At 35.7% G+C, this 22,077-nt stretch overlaps 1 protein-coding gene across 12 annotated transcripts in view; it reads left to right on the top strand.

Annotated features, from left to right (window-relative positions):
- Positions 1–22,077, top strand: part of MLLT10 (MLLT10 histone lysine methyltransferase DOT1L cofactor) — a 132,597-nt gene that overhangs the window by 33,124 nt on the left and 77,396 nt on the right. For 9 of the 12 annotated variants that reach the window (XM_030488110.1, XM_030488096.1, XM_030488144.1 and 6 more), the window contains 4 exons: positions 1,729–1,838; positions 8,707–8,810; positions 11,272–11,365; positions 13,242–13,337. In XM_030488110.1, the coding sequence (XP_030343970.1) occupies positions 1,729–1,838; positions 8,707–8,810; positions 11,272–11,365; positions 13,242–13,337 (404 nt within the window). The remainder of the gene's footprint in view (positions 1–1,728; positions 1,839–8,706; positions 8,811–11,271; positions 11,366–13,241; positions 13,338–22,077) is intronic. The other 3 variants (XM_030488176.1, XM_030488117.1, XM_030488168.1) reach the window with 2 other exon arrangements.

Here is a 22,077-nt window from a genome sequence, read left to right as displayed (position 1 = left end):
TAATGATAATTTTAAAATGGTCTGTTTGAACCGTTCATAAAAGCAGCTCAAGTTGGCAGTTTATACTTTATTTTCCATACTCTTTTATTATTCTCATGCTTCTTCTGTGTGGAATAATTCTACAAACTCATTGTGAATGAAATGATGAAGTAGCACAGATACTATACTTAGTTGCAGATGAACTACTAGAATGAAGCATGTTACGTTGACTGTACAATTGTATGTGCACTTTTCATTTTGTATACAGATTATAACTACCAATGTAGTAAACAGGGAGGGAGTACCAGTTGGTTTGAAACAATTAGAAAAGATTTGTGCTTTAAAAAAGAGTAAAAAACACAGACACAATTCCAGATACCATTCCAGAATCTCAATATTACTCTAAGTAAGTACAAATTTGAAGTTTAGCTCAGTTTGAGTCAAAGTACAGTTGGATGAAGAAATTAAGAACCTTTAGATTCAGTAGAGTAGTTAAAAAGAGAAAATGCAAGATGAAAACAAAACTCAAAAAGGTCTGCAGTGAGGCAGTGTGGTGTGCTTTCTGTGGGGTTTTTTTTGTTGTTGTATTGGCTTTATTTATCTTTAATTATAGGATGCGTTCACACAATGCTAATTTAGTTTGTTTACCTAATCTAATAATCTTTTAGGTTATCTCATTATTTATGTCTGTCATATTATGTCCTTAATATTTGCATACAAGTAGGAGGAAAGCATAATTATTTTTAAGGTGTACTAAAGGTCTTATGACAAAAGACTTTAGTTTTCCTCTTAGGGAGGAACAGAATTCATGCTAAATGATTAGCTACACCAAATTCGCTTTCAGATGAGGCAGCTCTGTACTATGCAATATTACTCTAATCCTGTCATTAGTGTCAGTATCTTAATATGTTGGGTTAACTGTGTAGCAGCTTTTGCTAAATTTACAGTTAAGGCAAACTGTCCTCCACTGAAACAAACCAACTCCTCTCAGGATCTTAGTATTGGAAAAAAGACCTAAAATTAGCAGATTTCTTTCGGAATTGTTGTTTTCCCTCACCCCCATACAACCAAATGTCAGACAATTAGGAACGTTCACTTCTTGAAATATTGTTAAAGCACAGTATGGTAAGTAACTAAGCATTTGCTGATTACCCCAAGTAAATGAGTTAGATATATGAGCTGATATTCCTATGGAAAAATGAGTTGGCCTGACCTTTAAAGAAGGAAGAGATTTTTACAGGGAGGATGTGGGTATATGTGTGTTGGGATTTCTTTCTATATAGGAGTCTAGTCAAATTTGAAAGACTTTGTTTAAATAAAAAGTATACACAGAAGTCTTATATGATGGTAATGCTTGCATGAGTACTAGTTTGTTGAGATGATATTTCCCATTTGCAGGAATTTGCATAGGTTTTATGCAATGACTATGCTAATCCAAGATATTTGAAGAAATAACCTGTTTTCAGTTTGTGTGTCGCTGTTTGTATAAATCATTTGTATCTGGATTTCATGGCGTATTACTCGTATGAATTCTCCACTGAATAAACTTAAAAATGTATTACAGCTTATCTAAACTTTGGATAATATAAAATGAAATGTAAACATGACTTAAGTAACTTATGTCTTTAACATTCCAAACAGTTAAAACAGTCTGTGGAAAAAAGTATTGTAAAAGATTTTTTGTATTATAATTGAAATGTCCTTTGAGCTTCTAGAAAACATTAAAATTACAATTATAACTTTTTGTAGGTTGGGCTCATGTGGTTTGTGCTCTGTACATTCCCGAGGTGCAGTTTGCAAATGTTTCTACAATGGAACCTATCGTGTTGCAGTCTGTTCCTCATGATCGTTATAATAAGGTATAATTACATGTCTTTTTATCTATATCTAATGTGTTGATTTTAAAACTTGCGAGTTATAATAATCTAAACCTACACTTCTTAGAATGCAGTTCATGTAAAATTCATAAAGGTATGCAGTAGTGTTGTATGTTTTCTGCTATGACTTTATGATAAATTCAGGAATTAAGAAAGCTATTATTAAATTAAGCCGTAATGGTTATCTGCCATGTCTCATTATTCTTTACAGATTAGGGACTGTTTTGTTAATTAAAAATATTGTGATCTTTGAATAAGAGTTTATTTTGAAAGGAATGTGAAATATTTCCCATAGGTTAAAATATTATTACAGCTTATTTGAAATGTTATTATTAATTACCAGTAAGTCATACTGTTTTAAGTATTGACATGAACACAAGCATGTTCATAAACATTTCCTTTAGGAAGAAAAGCTATGCTAATATATTAAGGCAAAAGCTTGCAGACTTTTGCCTCTGTAAACAGTATTCACTTTAGTGGGATTATTTCCTTATAGAAGATCTCCTTCTAAATAAGTGTCAGTGAGAGGGAATGTTCTGTAAAGCACAGTGAGATTTTATCTAAAAATAAAAAAGGGGAAAAAAGCACAAAGCAAAGTAATGTAACTTAGTAATAACTTATTAATGTTCTATATCAATGGCTATATTTTTCTGCTTGTTTCATGTGCACTACCTCTGCCTCACTAGACTTAAGTACATCCTACTTTGTGTTTTCCTTTCTGTAGGCAGCAAACAGAATTTCTGATTAGTTTGATAACATATTTTTCTTATGTTGTTCCTTTTACTTCTAGTTTCTTTCTTTTACTTTATTTTTGGTGGACACTGGGGTAAAAGATGAATAGACTGTGTTAGGAAAGAAAGAAAGAAAGAAAGAAAGGCATGTATTACCTCTTGTGTTCTTCCTACAGGGAAACCAATCCTGTTCATGTTGTCTCTATGACCTCTCTCTTTTGCTGCCCCCCGCCCCCAATTTATATCTCTGGTTTACACCACACTCCCCACCTCTTTCATAGAATCATTTAGGTTGGAAAAGACCTTTCAGATAACGGAGTCCAGCCATTAACCTCACACTGCCAAGTCTGCCATGTCCTTAACATCTACACGTCTTTTAAATACCTCCAGGGATGGTGGCTCCATCACTTCCCTGAGCACTCTGTTCCAATGCTTGGCAACCATTTTGATGAAGAAATTTCTCCTAATATCCAATGTAAACCACACCTGAAGCAGCTTGATGCCATTTCCTAGCCTGTTTTCTTTTTTTCACAGTGGTCTGTTCGTTATCTGTTTCAGATTTTCACAATTGCTGTCAGTATGTTTTGCCCATCTTATTTACTGGTGTATCTGAAAAACCTGAAGTGAAAATCTAGGTTCTTGTCATGCTTTCTCACTACATAGTACCTGAGCATCTGTGTAGGCTTTTCACTGTTGGCTTCCTTCTGCATTGGCAAGAACATGCAACAGTAGGATTAAGTGCAGAGCTAATAAAATTTTCGTGCTTGGACACAAAGCAGTACAGATGTGTTGTAGCAGATGAGTTTATTTTCCTCTGTCCTCAACCCTGGGCCAATAGCACATCTGTTTTCTCAGTTTTCCTTGAGTAGTAATAATGACTTCTTTTTTCATTGTTAGTGGTTCTTCCCTAAAGTACTTCAAAGATTTTCTGGAACACTTTAGATTTTGTTTTATCTTGCACCATTTCCATTGATTGCATGAGTAAATCCTTGTAACTTAACAAAAATGTACCCTGTGTATTTTAATATTGTTCACAAAGTCCATTGTTGGTCTCTCTCTTTAGTCTTTAATTCCTTTTTGTTAGAACTTTTTTTGCTTCCTTTTTGATCTTTTCTTGTTCCAAATATATGATGTATAATTATTTTTTACTGCTAAAATTCCAATCTATATTTTGTTTTTCTGTCGTTACCATGAGTTTTTTTGCTTGCTAGATAATTAGTAATGCCATACAGATGATGTGGATAAGAGTTCCTGATGTTGTCTAGCTCTTAGTTCTCTGCATTTTTGGTGGGTGTTCTTTTTTGGGCCCATTTTCCATGTTTCTTAACAGTCAGCCTAAAACTACTTAGGCTAGTGCTTGACAGTAACTGTTTGCCATATCTACTTCTTAAAATAATAGCTTTTATTTCCCATTTCCTCCAATATTGATAACGGCAAAGTTAAATGCTTTACAAAGATACTTTTTTTTTTTTTTTTAAAGTTCAGTATCGTTTAAATAAATGCAATTTATACTGAATAGCAAGGAGGGTCGGGGATGAAATCATTGCAGGCTACTGAAAAGGGAATCAGTAGTTGTCTTGGTTTTGGGGGTGCTGCTCAAAACTAGCCCTCTCAGGAACTGATGGCAGTTTAACCACAGCAGTACCAAACTTGATCTACAGTATTCATTTATACACATTTTTATGTATTATTTTATATTTATAGTGGCCTATACAGGGCACTACAGTATACTATAAAATATAATGAGACCTATGTCAGAAATGTCAAGGTTTGGGGTCACACTCAAAAGCCTGCAAATTACTGTTTCTCTCCCCCCCCTTCCCTTTTTAAAGAACTCATCTTTTGCTGTCTTTATTTGGTCTATTTGGTTCAGGGAGATAGAAGTTGTGGATTTCAGGGGAATCAAAGAAATGCCTATAGCGCTCTTGCTGCAGCAAACCTCCTGAAACCAATATAACTGCACTTCCAACAGCAGTCTAGCTGTAACAGCACAGAATTTAAGCAGCAATCGCTGGCGGGGGGCTCTCCCAACTTGTTTGATAAGGCTGTAGCCAGTCCCAAGTTTGGTTCTGCTGTGGCTAAACTGCCACCAGTTCCCAAGTAGGCTAGTTTTGAACAATACTCCAAAACCAAGACAACTACTGATGCCCTTTTCAGGTAGCCTGCAATAATTTAATCTCCCACTATCCTTGCTATTCAGTATAAATTGTATTTTGTTTGTTTGTTTATTTATTTGTTTATTTATTTTTAAGTTCAGGAAATTTGTAAAACATTCAACTTTGCCTTTATCAATTTCGGAGGAAATGGGAACTAAAAGCTGTTTTTTTGAGAGGTAGATGTGGCAAGCAGTTCTTAAAACATTTGTTGCGCATTTGTGAACAAATGTGAACATGTAATAAGGAAAAAATGACTAGAGTTGCTTCTCTTTTTAGAGAGGCTTAATGCTAATTTCATTCTGTCTGTCAGCTCAGGTTGGAATAGGATGATTTTAAGAAGGATTTTATTTCCTGTGAAGTTCTAAATAATTCTCTGTGTGTGGCTGGACACATACAGAATGCTAGCATATGAAATTGGTGGAAAATACAGGCCGATGAAAATTAGCATAAGGGAGAACATATACTGTAGCCTTTAAAATAAGGACAAACATCACTGGAGTTCTGCCAGGAGATAGTACTTAATTTACACAATTTTTTCTATGCGCTTGTTTCTTTATTGAACACTGTGAAATATGCAATATTACAAAGTACAGTAATCTTAAATGCAAGAAGAAACATAGCAGACACCAAAGCATGCGGCTTGTCAATGTCAAGGCATTTGTCCGTTATTTCCGTGAAGTTTACCTCCTTCTGGGGCAAAACCCATCACATTATTGAATGAATCCACTGAATGACTTGCTTAGTGGGTTAACTAGCAGGAAAGCTCTTATACAGTCACTTCCAAAAGCAAATGGACTAGTAGTTGCTCTCCTATTTAGTAAATGTTTGTTATTCCTTGGGTGGTTATGCATAGATTATATCAATTTATTTTATGTGAGCTTTATTTGTCTGTTTCAGGTTCGTTGGAAAGTATGTGGTAATTGAATATGATTACTGCTTTTAGGAACCTCTTTTAAGAACTGATTAAAAAATAAGTGCATTTGGAGTTTCTTGATCTGCCTAGTATTAAAGGCAGCTGTTACACATATTTCAGTACTTGCTGCAACAATGAGAAGTTTATGTACAACTCCTAGATTCGATTCTGTAAACAGGGAATGCTGTTGGGTAGCTGTTAGGAGTAAACTCTTTCTCAGATTACTTTTTGTTTTATAAGGTATTTCTTGCCTTATATTCCCTTCTGTCTTTGCTTTTGCACAGAAGGTTTACATTTTCAATCTTTGAAGGAAAAATACTGACAGGAGCATAAAGACAGTATTGCAAAATATGTATTTTGACATTAAAGAAACTAAGATATTTGTTGCCTTATTTGGGTAAAATTTCCTTGCTGAGTCAAAAGCGTTGTATAATGATTTGCGTATTTTCCAGTGAGTTTGGGAGAAGTCTTAAGTACTTTCTTTCCCTAAGAGCTCTGAAGAGCAGCTCTGCTTTAGGTGGTGGGACACACAGTTTTACGCTTCCACATTCCAGAAGTTTCAGAGCGGGTCTAGCAATTGCATGGATTTGCAAATGCATGAAAGTCTTCATTTTCCTGCTTTGTGAAAGAAAGATAAAAGGTTCTCAGGCTTCTGTAATTGTTTGGGTGTCTAAGAGAAGGTAGAAGTATGAGAAGCTCAGCTTCAGAGAGAACTTACCATCCATGTTGGAACAGGAAGATGAACTTTCTTTGGCCCTGTTTCATATGTAGGATTAGGAAACAAGGTTTTATACTTCTCATGACTATTGTAGGAAGAATAGAAGTTCACACTGAGCTTGTTAAAATGGGTAGGCAGTCCACCATGTTGTGTTTAAACTTGTTCATAATGTAGCTGGTAGTTCGTTAGCATTTTCAATCATTTTACTGTAAATTGGTTTAAGGGGTCCTGAAACACAGGTAGTATGTAGTGTTGAAGACCAGGAACTACATGCTTACTAACTGGAATGCTTTTCTTTCTGAGCTTATGTGGGGAAAAAAATTACAGATCTGAAGGCAAGACTCTGAAAAAACAGGACAGTAACTGGAGCTTGAGTTTTATGGGGTCTGTTGAACTCTCTGTTTATAGAGGTACCTTACTTTTGAAGTTACTTACACTTAATATAGTTACTCAGATGAGGTTGGTAGATCATGACCTTGTTTGTTCCTAAAATCTGAATGTGTCAGATCATGTTATGGAAAGCTAAAAAGCAGCCAGTCTCAGACCCTGTCAAACAACTGAATTATCTGTGTGTGCTACCTTGACGTACAAAGGGAACAAGGCAAAGAATTAAGTAGGATTATCCCCTTTCTGATCCTTCAAATGTTAGGGTATGATTTTAGGATATATTAGCTATTGGGTCGAATGCTTTTTAAAAGTCTTACGGAAACCATACAAGAATGAATCACCTACCCCAGAGCCCAGCATGTTAACAAAAATGCTTTAGTTAGCTGGCATCTCATGTTAAATGTTGTTCTAAATACCTCTGTAAGAGGTTGTTCTGATCTCAGAATTTCACTCATTTTTATGGCTTTCTAAGTAATACTGGTTTTGTGTTATATCTGTTTGATATTTTTATTTCAGTGGTGTCTTGGTCCATTTTTCTTAAACTGTATTTTCTACTTCCTATGATTGATGTTGTTTTAATTTATTCTACTCATTCTTTGCCTCACAGAAGGGAGGTTGTGATACAATTGCTGTAAGTCAGTTACAGTTTAAATGTAGACAGTTTAAGGGAGGAGGGAAGGAAGCTTCTCTTTTCTCATCTAAGATCTTGTAACGGGATTTCTACAGAGGTAGCAGTGTGTTGTTGATATGTTACCTCAGCAAGGTTCTCTCTCATTTATAAACAGACACTTGACTATCCCAATGCTGGAGGATACTTTCATTAAGAATCTACTCTTATATTGTAAAATTTTACACATAAATGTGATATGATAAAATCTCTCTAAATGGCATTTTGTTAACTAGGACAGTAAAAAGTGGAAGGAGATGTATCTCCCTGAAATGATGGTGAGAGATGGTGGTGATGTCTAGTAGAATAGTGAGCTTCCCTACAGCACGTATCCACGTTTATTGGCCTCATGATAACAAAAAAAAAAAGTATTGAAAAATGAGAAAGATTTTGGATTCTTTCTGTCTTCTTTTTTTTTTTTTTTTTTAAGCTTCCGGTTTACTGACGTTTCTGAAACTATTATGAATTGCCACAGTATCCCAGTAAAACAAATTAAAAAATTGACAGAAATGCTATGATAAGATTTTCAGGTACTAGACAGGTTGTCGTTATTTTAGCTTGTTTTTGAGGTTGAAATGCACTTGATACACCAATTTAAGCTTTGTTTACAGAAGGTTCTTGCTTGATTAGTTTCTAAGATATTTATGGGGCTGTCCAAGTCATGCTGAAATTAAAGCAGAGATCTGTTAAACAACGTATTTAATTAAAAATAGCTGAGTATCATCTGACTATTGAAGCATGCTTTGAGACTTCTGAAAAATCTTTACACCAAATGTACGAATAAAATTTTGCTTGGAGTTTTTCTGTATGCAATTTTGTAGATGTATGCAATTTTGTAGGTGCATGTATTCCATATGGTATCTTGTACCATCAGGCACTCAGTCTAATTTGATGTTTCTGAATGCCATCAATACAGGTAACGTTAAATGAATGTGAAAGTTATTGTAACCTAAGAGGACATAAGCACAAACTTGAAAGCAAGGAAAATTTGGAAGCCTAAGGCTAGTAACTGTTGGCTGTTTAACTGTTTGGCTAGTTGAACAGTGGTATAGAATGTATGTAAATTAGTATTTGTACTGTGTTAGAGTTGGTGAAGTGTTACACGAATCCCAAGTGTCTACCGGGTGATCTCCTTTTGCAAACATACATAGTTAGACTTTTAAAAGAAGTTCTTATATAAGCTTAGCTGCAAAATCCAGTAGTTCTCACCCAAGAATCTGTGAGTAACACAATTTATTTGTATGCTTCTTATCATGTTAAGTGTTTTCTCTTTGATAGACGTGCTATATTTGTGATGAACAAGGCAGAGAAAGTAAAGCAGCCACTGGTGCTTGTATGACATGTAATAAACATGGATGTCGACAAGCTTTTCATGTAACATGGTAAGTATATTTTATTATTTAACATCTCTGATGTTCCAGAAAGAATCAATGCACACAATGTAATGAATAAACTCTTGATTTAGGTTATTTCTGAGTAAAGAAATGTAATAAAGTGGTCTGTGTAGAAATGCTTAACTTTTTTATAATACAGAATTTTTACTAGCAATATGGTAGTGGCAGCAAAGACAATTCCTGTGAGCTGCAAGAGCTTTCTGATAATATTCCCTTGGGTTGTATTCAGTGCCATGTCCTCCTGTGAATAAGGTTTAGTGGGTTGTTTTTTAACTTATTTTTCTTAGATGATATTTTATAGGATGTGGGAATGTTTGAGATTGTACACCTGCTGGTTTGATGCTTACTTTTGGTAAATCAGTGGGGAAAGATTATGGAGTTATACATAAAAATGCACTAGACTCACCCCTTCTTGTACAGATTTCCAGACATTTGGGGGCAGTTTACCTTACTGGTTTTATCTAAATGGTACACATCTATCCTGAACTATTGATTCGGGTTTCATGTGTAGCTGTTGAAGAAAAACAGTTGTGTCCACCATCTGATTGATTCTACTTTAAGATATTTAGGTTTGCTTGCATTCAGGAGATGCTTGTCTCCCTTTATGGACTTCTAAAAGAGGCTGGATAATTAGATTAAGCCACATGTCAACAGGTAAAAGGAAGCAAAAGGAGTTTCACACAAAAATTTACAGGCATTATTTGTTTTTCTAAATTCAGCTGAAGCTATTTTGCAATAGATAGATAGCAGATTTACATAGACTGTCTAGCTACATAATCTGTGGATTTACCCATCTGTTTTATGAGTGCTCCAGTATGCTTCTTCATGACCAGCTCAGTCAGGAAATGGTATTTGCACACCTACTTAAGTTACTTAAATGTATTTTCTTCAGTGTCATCAAGTGATACTTGGAAAGACTTGTGCAGATCTTAAAGGATATCATTCTGTAGTTTAGGCACTGATTTCTTGGCAACTCTTCTTTCAATTACTTGACTATCTGGCAGGTTTTACTCTTTTGTAAGCATCTAATTTTTCATTGGATGTGATCAATGTCAAGATTCTTTTTATGGTGCAAATGGATTTTGTTCCTCAAAGCATGTGTACCGTGTAAAGAGGTTACTTAGATGTGAAAAAAATGCATACATCCAAGTTTTTGGATGACAGTCTCTTTTCTTTCAAACACTTGGATGCATACAGGAGTCCTTTTCAATTTCTTTTTCTTTCAAAACCCTGTTTTTAGTGAATGCCATAGAGTCCATAACAACTAGGTTAAAAATGAAACTATCTTGCCAATTTTTAGTATTTTTTGATTCTAAAAAAAATGAGGTTTGTGCTATAAAATTATACCTGGACAGAGAGTACTGTGACTGAGGAGACTGAGAAGCTTTTGTAATATTTAAAAAATGGAAGAAAAATGTGAGAACTACAGAAGGCAGAGATCCAGGGTCAGGCGTATCAATTTTGGGTTAATAAAACTAATGTCTAAGGAAGAATGAGCTTGAGTCCATCTGTTTCTGCATGGTGATAAATCATCACTTAAAGATATCCTCTTAAATGTTTTTTCGAGTTGGCACCTGCCATAGGTGTACGCATATTTAGGAACCAATATTTCTGGATTGCCCAGGAACATAAAGTATAAATAAGGAGAAAGTGATTTTAAAAAGCAATGAAAATAAGCTGCCTTATATATTGTTCTTTCATTTAAATACTCCCATGCATATTTTTTACTGTAACATTGCATTATCATGCTAATGAAAATGATATGGAAAATGAAAGTGAATATTTGATTTTTCAATGTCTAAGTTGGTTTTGAAAAGAAATCAACATTGCAAATGGTGAAAAACAAATCTGATTTGAAAAAATGTAGTAGGATAAGGTAATAAATAACTAGCCCAGGCAAGGAAACTTGTAAGTCTCCTTCTTTTCAAAAGAAATTAACCTGCCACAGTCTTTTAAACCAACCAATATTGTTTGATTTATTATGTCATTGAAGTCCTATTAAAAAAAAAAAAAAAAGTTGTTTTCCTGGCAAAGCAGAGAAGGATGTATGTACCTTCAGAAAAAATGTCTTTGGATCTATTGGATCTACAGTATGTTTTGTTAAAAACTGTTCTTTCCATAGATAATTTTTTGCTTCAGTTTGAGCTAAGAATCATTGTAAATTGCTTGGTTTATTCATTTGTGGGAGTAGCTGCATAATAAATGTAGATTTTCAAGCTGTAAGCTTGTGTAAGTGGCTTAAAGACTATGAAAAAGGCATTAGGCCAAAGTATAAGCTACACATGTTTTTCAGTGGGCTACAAAGGTTGGTTATGTGCTTGCATGTCACTTGTGTGGAAATCTCTTCTGTTAAATGCAGATATAAGTATCCATACATTATCAGCTGTGATACTGTGGTGCAAGCTGATGTAAAATTGCTTTCCTTGAATGTTGTTTGGTTTATTTTTAGTGCACAGTTTGCAGGACTTCTTTGTGAAGAAGAAGGCAATGGTGCAGATAACGTCCAATACTGTGGCTACTGTAAATACCATTTTAGTAAACTGGTACGTATTTGTTAAATTCTATTAAAAAAAAGTCACTGACTTTTCCTCTCTGAATTGCTATTGATACTACAAATAATATTTTCATGTAGCTCAGAAAGTAGACTGTGTCTCATTAAAACAGTGTTTTTAATCACAGTTACAGAAGCACTAGCTGAAAATGTTTTTCTAAGTGGTTACTTTCTATATGTGTGGGTCATTCCCCTCTGCCAGAAATAGCATGCACATTTAGTGTTTTTTTTTCCTTGAGCTCCTATAATGTTTGTTTTGCTATTTAATTAGCTTGCTTCGAGGAATTTAGTTCATTTTGGAATAATCTAGAATATATTACTTGCTATCCTGTACGTTAGAGAATAAAGAAGCCCTCCATTTCTTTTTGGTGCTGAAAGAAAAAAGTGTTTTTCCTTTTGTTCTATTGCTCACCGTGTAGCCAGTTGGATATTCCTTGCCTATAAGTTCTCTGAAACAATGAAACAAAACCTCAAGGAGTGACTTGAGGTTTGATTTTTATTTTTAAAAAAAACCCAACAAATAAGCAAACAAAAAACTTTGAAATTTCAGTTATTTCAGTAGGTTTTGGATCGACCTCTGAAGTCTTTCCTATTGCTTCTTACCAGTTTGATAATTCTAGAAGTCTACTTCTGTGTGAGTGTGTGGCCTTGAAGGACTTACTGATATTTTAAAAATGTCACTTATGAATATTGAATTATGAAAATTTAAATATATCAACTTAAGTACAGATACTTCTGTAAGTGTAGTTAAACTTGCTGATTACTTGTTTTCAGTGCTAAAAAAGGTGAATACTTGGGTGACTTTTGAGTAGGTTACATTGAGGTAAAAACACAGGGCCAATGCACCATTTTAGCTTTCTAGAAGATAAGCTTGTGCTTTTGTGAATATTGATGAATTTGCTTCGTAACGAAAGTAAGTCAGGGCTTTCTAGGGCCCTTACTAAGCTAAGATTTTTAATTATCCTGAGCTAATACACATGTATGTGTAGTTAAAAAGCAAGTTTAACGATGAAGACATAATTCTATATTTAACATGTAATTAGCTTCCCATTATGAAGCTATAGCGCTAAGAACAGTAAAGACCGACAAGATGATTTAAAGTGTTTCAGTGTTTCTTTCAGGATTACTGTGACTGTTGATGCCTGGTAAATACAGGTGTTTATTATTTACTGCAGAAGATGGTGGGTGGCATATATCTACTATACCACTGAAAACTTTGGTTGGCAAAGCACTGACCTGAAGTGTCTTTATAATGCTACCTCAGTTATGATAAAATAACACTTTGAACACTGGTGTAGCATAAAGTTTTTGCAGTCCCAGACTAGGCTCTTAAAGATGACAGAAATACAGAAAATTATGTCTGCCACCTTTAAATGCATACGTGACTGTAACATTCTGTATCCTATTTTTTAAGCCATTTTATTGAAAATACTTCAGTCAGATCACTTGAATAATAAATCATGAAGCCATGAAACAGCCACCTTACAATGCATTTCAGGCATGCAGCAGTGTGGCTTCATGTGATACTCATCTGAGCAGCATCTTTTCTGTTTTATGTTATGCACATTTGAAAATGTGTCCAGCATCTTTTAACCTTTAAAAAGTGGTGTATCTCTTTCCTTTGTGGAAAGCATATCTTGCCAATTCGTGGGAGGTGTAAAAGTTAATACAAGGATAGGCTTTTTTCCTGGTATACTTTGGGTAGTCGTGTTAATTGTATTAGTGTTCTGAATTTGTCAGTTTTTCAGTAATTGAGTTGTTTTTTTTTCTTCAAGCAGTAAGGCATCTTATCAGTTGAAATGCTTTATACTTTTTATTTATTCAAATGGTTCCTTTTCTCTATCCATAAATATATTTTCTCTTTTTAGAAAAAGAGCAAACGGGGATCTAATAGGTCATATGATCAAAGTTTAAGTGATTCTTCCTCTCACTCTCAGGATAAACATCATGAGAAGGAGAAAAAAGTAAGTGGATTTGTCGTTGCTAATTATGTGGCACATCTGCTTAATAGTAGCATTTTCTGATAAACTTAATTTTTGCTGAAAAGCTTGAAGGAAATCTTGTTTCTGAAGCACTGAATAATAAATGACACAAGTGATAAACTAGAGGTACTAGTGTCCAATGAGGAAACATTTTCATGTGCATTTGTACATCCACCTTCCTATTCCTGTTTATCATCCGTTTTGGGATACACACCGAAACATATCCATTGGAAAGGCTGTTTCTCTGCAGCTTCTTTTGCTTTACTTCTCCATTAGAGATTTTTTGTGAAGCGTTTGTGATTAGGCAGGAAGGAAAAACAGGGGTAGACGTTTTAGCAAGTGTGCTGCTAAACAGGAATGTCTGATTTTGTATGTTTGAACCTGTTCTTTCTTTTTCTCTTCATCAAAGAATTGACATCTTATGTTGGCATATTGTACTGCTACTAGTGGTCAAGCCACTAGTGATGGCAAATATATTGTCATTCACCTGGGAATCTTCCTGTGAGGGTACAAAGAACATAATGCTGATTTCTATCAATGGTGTATTCTTTTAATAATTTAACTCACATATTTAAAAAATAATTTTAAATTTATAATGCTTATTTCTTCATGTGTTTATTACTGCTAGGTTAATAGTTGTCTATTGGAAATTTGTCATATAAATTCCAGTGATAACAGACAGTGGCACAATAATGCAAATTTGCTTTGACTCTTTTTTAGCCCACTAAGAATATAAGCAAAACTGCTCACTAGCATATATCCCATACAACTGACTTAATAGACTTTTCTGCAGGTGTGAGTAGACTTAGTTTTGCATTATTCAAAATCGTTACATAAAAATTGAAGTCAAAGAATGTACTGACCAAATGTGTATTGTATGAAGGGGCTATATTTATAGTGACAGGAAATTGTATAACAAATGTCAGTCTTCAGACCCTTAGTCTCATTAATATTTGATTTGCTTTTTAAGCTTACTTCCACTTGGGATGGATGTTGTATCTCCACTGTTCTTGGATAATTTTACATCTGGTTAATGGTGTAGGCAAATAGTTCCATCTTCATTTGGTAATGCAGAAGAGAGTGCATTGTCATGAGATTGTACCTCTAAACCTAAATTTATTACTAAGATACTAAAAATATGGGGGTTTGGCAGATCTTTTTTCTTAGTAACACATTGGTAGGAAAAAACCAATCTTGAATTACAGACTGCAGAATTACCTGCAAGGTAAAACCTTACCAAGATTTGCCATATTTTGACTTGGTGTGCTTAGTTTTTCACCAGTGTCATATTTCAGGTCATGTTTTGTCCAAATACATGCATGGATTTTTACTCGCATTGACAAAACTTTGAAGTTGAATTTGAAGAAACTTTGAGGTGTGAGCATGAGGCTCAATTTCAGTTTTGTGTGCCTGCGTAGTGCAAAAAACCTATTGCTGTTGGGTTTTGTTGCGTGGTGTGGCTTTTGTCGTTGTGTTTGGTTGTTATTTTTTGAAGTGACTTTGGAGATAGATACTATGCTTCTTCAGGTCATACTACCTGGAAATCTTCGGGGCATACTTGGAGGGACTTTCTAACAGTGTGTTCAGCCAGTGTATAAGCTGGTTATTTGTGCTTGCTGCTCAGCTTCTCCTGCTCTGGAAGTGTTTTGATGTGGGTCTTCTAGAAATAATTAATGTTGTGGCTTGACTTTGCAAGTCCTAGCCTTTTTCTGTGACTTGAAGTTTGCTAGAAATTGTGTGTGAAAGTTTCTTCTACCTTTCATGAACTGAAACATGGTAATCTGGAAGATCTCGTGATCTGATTTGAGTCATGGGTGACATGGTCTAGGGTGAGGCATCCCTGCCCATGGCAGGGGGGTTGAAACTAGGTAATCTTAAGGTCCTTTCCAACCCTAACCATTCTGTGATTCTATCTGTAGTACTGGGTGGAGCAATGCAGTTTGAAACACTAACCTATTACTTGACATTCAGTGGTTCCCATGGTACATTACAGCATATTCACTTACCAAGTTTAATTTGCTTTGTGTGTTGTGTAACAGCAAAACACTATTCTAGCTAAAACCACCAAGTGGTGAAAAAAGTTGCAGTTTCCTGAAGGTGTTGTTCACATAACTTTTTGTGGCTATAGACTTTTTGTTTGGCATTTTTAACCTTACATATTCTGTAGTTAAAGAATGGCCTGTGCTTTGCAAAATACTAGTCCTCAGTCAATGAATTGTATGTTGTGTGGAGGCACATTCTGTTGATAAATTTGATTACCTTCTGCATATGATATCTTATTTGATACAGTGTATCAAATATACACTCTATCTTGGAGGAGTAAGGTCTTTTTTTAGGATGACTTACTATATTTTTCTCTTATGTAAATCTGTTTGGAATCTAGATTGTTGTCATATGACAGTAAAATTGTGTATCTTTCTTCCCAGATACAGTGGTATCTCGTGTGTTGTGTCCTTGTGTCTGTCCATCCTCCGTCCATGGTGTTGTGTGTCTCCTCCTTTTCCCCCCAAGAGCACTATATTTTCTACTTTTATCTTTCATCTTTGTTCTTTGGAATTTTGGATAATGTGAACTTCAGGCATTCTTATATCTTTCTTTTTTGCTAAGCAGAAGCCATATGAGTTGAAGATTGGAACCTTTTTTATTGCTTAGACCTCAGAAGCTATGCATATGCTTATAAAATCTTACTCTTCATTAGGAAGAGGTTGGTCTGAAAATGTTGATGTGGATAGCTGTCATTTCTGTAAATAGACACTGAGTTGAAAGTATGTGTTTTCCTTCATAAGACGTATTTAGTCTCTTCTAGGCACTGTGCTCACAAAATTAATAGCAAAATACAGGGGTAGAATAATACAAAAAACCCCAAACCTTTGGTATGATTTAATTTTAATGAGGAATTTGAAGCTACAGAATAAATAGCTTAGTTATATTCTGATTACTGTTGCACTAAGTATTGTTAGTTTCTATGGCAGAGCTGTTATTTAGAAATCAATTACAGATGAGTGTGCCTCATAGGTAGGATTGGTAGTATGTTGCTTGTCATCCCGTTATAATACCCTTTTTTCAGGGCCCAGGTGTTTACCTTAACTTTTTGGGAAAAAACTTAGACCATCACGAGCTGTGGAAGAATACCTTGCTTTGCTCATATACCTGGCAACCTTATCTCTGGAAGGGACTAAAGAAGGAACCAAACACGTCTGGGACTGACCTTTGTGTAAAGGAAGTCTTTCTTGCCACGTAGGTGAAAATTAGGCAAGCTTACTAGCATATATGTTTATGACTTCTGAAAAATGTGAATTTACTACATAGTAAGTAACTACTATGTAGCAGCTGAATTACACAAATTCCTTTTCTACTAAAAGTGCTTTGGTCTGGGCTGAGCAGGAAGTGGAAATTTAAACCTCCCTGCTGTGATGGCTCATATGATGCAAATTAAACAAAAAGGGGCTTGTGACTGAAGATTTCAAATATGTAAGAAGTGGTGACTGAAGAGGGGAAAAAAGAACAAAATAGTGACAAGGAGCCCCAAGGCTCTATTGCAGGAGTTGGAGGGTGTCAGAGGAGAACCTCATATGCAGGAGCCAGGACAAGTGTTCTATACACTGAGTTACTGGCTAAAGGGAATGCGTTGCATGCATCTGCTTGCTGCTTGTCCTGTTCTTAAGGAAACGTTACACCTCCCCTGATTTTAAGGGGAGAAACTTGAACATCTAAGAAGAGTTTGAGGCACTGCATGACATACAGTGTGTCTCACTGTAACTGTGAGTTTGTTAGGTCCATGAGAAGGTAAAACTTGTGAACTGCATTCTGAACTGCGCGAACTTTCCCAATCTGTTGTGAAGGACCCTACATTCATATGTCAGGGCTATGAAATTCATTTGGGAGAAAGGCACTTGATGTTTTTTAATGTATTTTAATGCTCTGTGTGGGCTGTTACAAATCAAGTCCTAAACACTCAGATCAAGTGTTCATTATGTTGCCTCACTGTATGAATAACTGACTGTGAAAAGATAAAATTGACCTGCCATGCATCACATAAGATTCTGTGGCAAAAATAGGGACAGACTGCATTTCTTGAGTTACCATTCAGCTCCATAAGCAATGGTTTCCCTTTTTTCTCTTTAGGGGAAAAGAAAAAGTTTAAAATTTTCTGCTTTAGTCCTGAGGAATCAATTTATAGCACTGTATAAAGCAAAGTATTGCAAGGGCAGTTCTAATTATGTCATTCCTCTGTTAATTGCCTCATTTCGTAAACTTAATGCTGTTATTTGAACATTGTGGGTTTTGTGTAGCTTTTTTTTTGGGGGGGGAGGGGGAGCAGTGCCAGACTGATCTCAATAATGCAGTGTCCTACTGCATTTTTATAAGTTTTCAGAGTTTTTGGTAATCAGTTTAATAGATTTGACTGTTTAATCCTCTCAGCTGTTCTTGTAGTATAAAGCAAAATTGTAAGAATGCTGAAGATAACTAGAAGAAAAATATTTTGCAACCACTTTGAAATTACTTCAATTTTAATTACTGAGGTAATGCTAGATCAGTATTATTCAAATGAGAATGGTGTGGTATGGATACTAATGGTGATGCTTATCCATGTTGACTTCTTCCAAATTCTGCTCAGTCAAAGGGAAAGAATGCTTGTAAAACACGTTTAAAAATGGGTCAATAAGTGTATACCATATGTAGCTCAGTGTATATATAAATGGTCTTTAATATCTGTTGATGAGCTGCAGAACCTGGTTCTGTTTCCTAAGGCTGAGTTTTTGTGTGGATTTTGTGCGTTGAAAGTCTGATTACTTGGGAGGACTGGCAGTGTGTCTGTGTAAGCAAAATGTCATTAGAAAGCTACTCTGAGTATATTCAGTAATATATATCTGAAGTCTGCATGATTAAGAGCAGAGAAGGCATCTTGTTTAATTTGTTGCCTGCTAAAGTTCTGTATTCAGCTTGACACAGAATACAGCACACATTTTATTTTGAAATTTTATTTTAGTAAGAGGAAAAATAGGAACTTCTGTTTAGATTATCATGCTTGTCATGGAATTACTGATTTGACTACCTTGTAACCTTACAGTAACATGTCATTGTATTATTATGTCATTGTAACATTTGAGGCACTGGAACAGGTGCCCAAAGAAGTGGTGAATGCTCCATCCCTGGCAGTGTTCAAGGCCAGGTTGGACAGAGCCTTGGGCGAGATGGTTTAGGGTGAGGCATCCCTGTCCATGGCAGGAGGGTTAGAACTAGATGATCTTAAGGTCCTTTCCAACCCAAACCATTCTATGAGTCTATGATCTATTGTGGGAAAAAGAGTAATGATAACCTTGGCATAACAAACACCTCATAATTGTATTAAGCTTGGCACCTGGGATTAGTTAATTATTGTGAAATCAAAATGACAAATGCACCACCCTCGGGTATACCTAAAAACTACCCTTTAAGATGTAGGATTTTGTAAGGCTGCATTAGTTGCAGTTGTCCTTTTTCCCTCAAAGTACACATTTTTGTCTTCTGCTTTGCACTGTGAAAGAAAACTTAATTTTAAACCAACCCCAGCAGAACGTGTGCATGAAGTAATAGTTATTAGTAACAGTGGTAACTGTCTCTGTAGACTGTAAAACTGAAATTCCATGGGTAGCAAAATCCCCAAACATTCATCTGAAGAAATTCTGTTATTTATTTGTTTCTTTCATGGAGCTACTACTTCACTGTGATTTCTATAGGTGTCTCTAGAGCAGTACTGGGAGAATGAGAATTTTGAGTAGGTCTCTGCCACAGCAAGTTCTTCCTCTGCTCATAGAATCAGAATCATTAGGGTTGGAAAGGATCTTAAGATCATCTAGTTCCAATATCTAAAGCGGGCCTACAAGGATGCTGAGGGGGACACTCTTCATTAGGGACTGTAGTGGTAGGACAGGGAGGAATGGGTTCAAACTTAAACAGGGAAAGTTTAGGTTAGATATAAGGAAGTTCTTTACTGTGAGGGTGGTGAGGCGCTGGAATGGCTTGCCCAGAGAGGTGGTAAATGCTCCATCCATGGTGGTGTTCAAGGTCAGGTTGGACAGAGCCTTGGGTGACATGGTTTAGTGCGAGGTGTCCCTGCCCATCAAACAAGAGTTGTGTTTTTTTAAAAGAAAAATCACAGTTAGTCCAGATGTCTTCCTTAGGCTGCAGGGATCAACCAGAAGACTTTCTGGTTCATTGAAAAATTGCCGTGATATACTTGAGGTGTAACTAGGTGTTAATCTTATTTATTTTGTTTTTTATTATTTCTGCTATTATTACATATGTCCTGTTTTACACTGGGATAGAGTAATTTTCTTCCAAGTAGCTGGTGCAGTGCTGTGTTTTGGCTTTAGTGTGAGAACAATGCTGATAACACACCGATGTTTTAGTTGTTGCTAAGTAGTGCTTACCCCGATCAAGGGCTTTTCAGTCTCATGCTCTGCCAGTGAGGAGGTGCACAAGAAGCTAGGAGGAAGCAGAGGCAGGACACCTAACCCAAACTAGCCAAAGGGGTATTCCATACCACGGCACGTCATGCCCAGTATAGAAACTGGGGGGAGTCACCCAGAAGGGCAGTTCGCTGCTCGGGGATGAACTGGGCATTGGTCAGCGGCTGCTGAGCAACTATATTGTGCATCACTTACGTTTATTCCTTCTTCTCTCTCTTTATTTTCTATTATTACTACTATTATATCTTACTTTTATTTCCATTATTAAACTGTTTTATCTCAACCCATGGGTTTTTTAGATTTTTTTTCAACTCTCCTCCCCATCCCACTGGGGAGTGGTGGGGTGTGAGCAAGCGGCTATGTGGTACTTAGTTGCCAGCTGGGTTTAAACCATGACAATGTATTACTTCAGTTTCATCAGTATCTTCACAAAATTTTATGAAAAGACTTTATGTCTGATTATGATTTTGATCCTTATACAAGTTCAGTGTGTTGTAGCATCATTTACTTAACTCTCAATGTTTGTACTCTGCCACATTATAAGATAGAGGAGAGTAACATTTGAATAACTGGAGTGAAAGGTAAGCTGGACTTCGAAGAAATGTGGGTATTTTTTGGTTGAGAAAATTATGCAATGTTGTTTGTCTAAATTTAAAAACTAGATGACACCTGAATATTAAAAATAGGTCATTAAGGTTACTGCTTGATTTTTGTTTCTGTTTGAGCAATGGATCTTCATACACCAACTCCGTAGCTATAATTGAGGGATGTAGAAGCAAAAGGTGCTTTAAGATGTTCTTTTTCTTTGCTTTGGATCCTAGATTAATACAAGATTATTTGTACTTTATTGACTGCATAATATTTTCTAGAAGGTAATCTTGATAATTGTCAGTGAAGCTGTATGTATGTGTGGTTCACCAGGTACAATGTTTTGAGTGCGGGTACACCATATGCAGTTAAAGATGATCTGCAATGGTAAGCTGACTGAGCCAGGAAAATTTAAACGTATTCCTTTTGCCATTCCATTTACCTATTTCTTGACATATATTTGATGGGTCTCTTTAAGTTACCTCACAAGCAGGAGAGCATTTCACAGTATGTAACATAACACATATTAAAAAGTTTTAAATACTTGCAATTTTTATAGGAATAAATGGAGATGAGCATAAATAGTTGTCTTGCTTTAGTTAATCCTGCATCGTTTTTGAAGTTATAACGTGTTGTTCAAGTGTTTAGCACTGAGTATCTGTCACTAACCATTAATACTAAACAGTGTAAATAACAGAAAAAGCTCATTTTAATGTTAAATTTCAGAAGAGTAGCTTATTCTCAGTAAGAGTTGTGCATTAGTCTTGCATCTAAGAGAAGCTTTGGCTGGTGTTTTTATCATTGATTCTTGAGTCTTTTTACCATTGACAGTTAAAATTCTGACCATGATCTGACCATTATCTCTGTATTGAAGTGAGGTTTTTAGTCTTTTAAGTAATTGTAGCAAGGATTAGTACTTACAAACAAGTTTTGTGCTGCTTAGAGCTGACTATGAATGTATTTAAATAATGCTGGCAGTAGTGTTCTACCTCCACCTATAAACTACACTGAGCCTATATCCTTTTATTACTGTGACTGCAGCAATGCTACTACTGTATTTAATTTTCCTGTTGTGGTTTATACCGTATAAAATGATAGATAGATGAATGCCTGAGCAAGGGCCATTCTTGTCAAAACAAAATAAATTAAGATTTGAATTTGAACTTGAGGACCATAGGCATTTTTCATTCTGGAGTTGTTATGGTTATATTACTAATAGCTACCAGTCACAAATAAGAGGCTAAGCAGGTCTTGTATTGGGAATTAGCAAGAACTGTGTTCAGCTTTCTATTAAAGATGTTAGTTGTGATGGTAACAGCTCTGGATTTACAAGCTTCAGTGATGGATAGATAGTGCAAAAAATCCATAAAAGACAAAAGCACCAATCTGAGTAGTCTGTGCTAATAGAATGTTCCAATACGTTTGAATTATTTGAGGGAGTCAAAAACAGTGGCTGAAGAATTAGTGATTTAGACGTTCAGATGATTTTTCTTACAAGAATCATAGAATCACAGAATGGTTAGGGTTGGAAAGGACCTTAAAATTACCTAGTTCCAACCCCGCTGCTGTAGGCAGGGACACCTCACACTAGACCATGTCACCCAAGGCTCTGTCCAACCTGACCTTGAACATTCCAGGGATGGAGCATTTACCACCTTTCTGGGCAACTCGTTCCAGCGCCT

The sequence above is a fragment of the Strigops habroptila genome, chromosome 1 (assembly GCF_004027225.2).
Source record: "Strigops habroptila isolate Jane chromosome 1, bStrHab1.2.pri, whole genome shotgun sequence".
Taxonomy (NCBI): domain Eukaryota; kingdom Metazoa; phylum Chordata; class Aves; order Psittaciformes; family Psittacidae; genus Strigops; species Strigops habroptila.
This window is presented reverse-complemented; position numbering and strand designations above follow the sequence as displayed.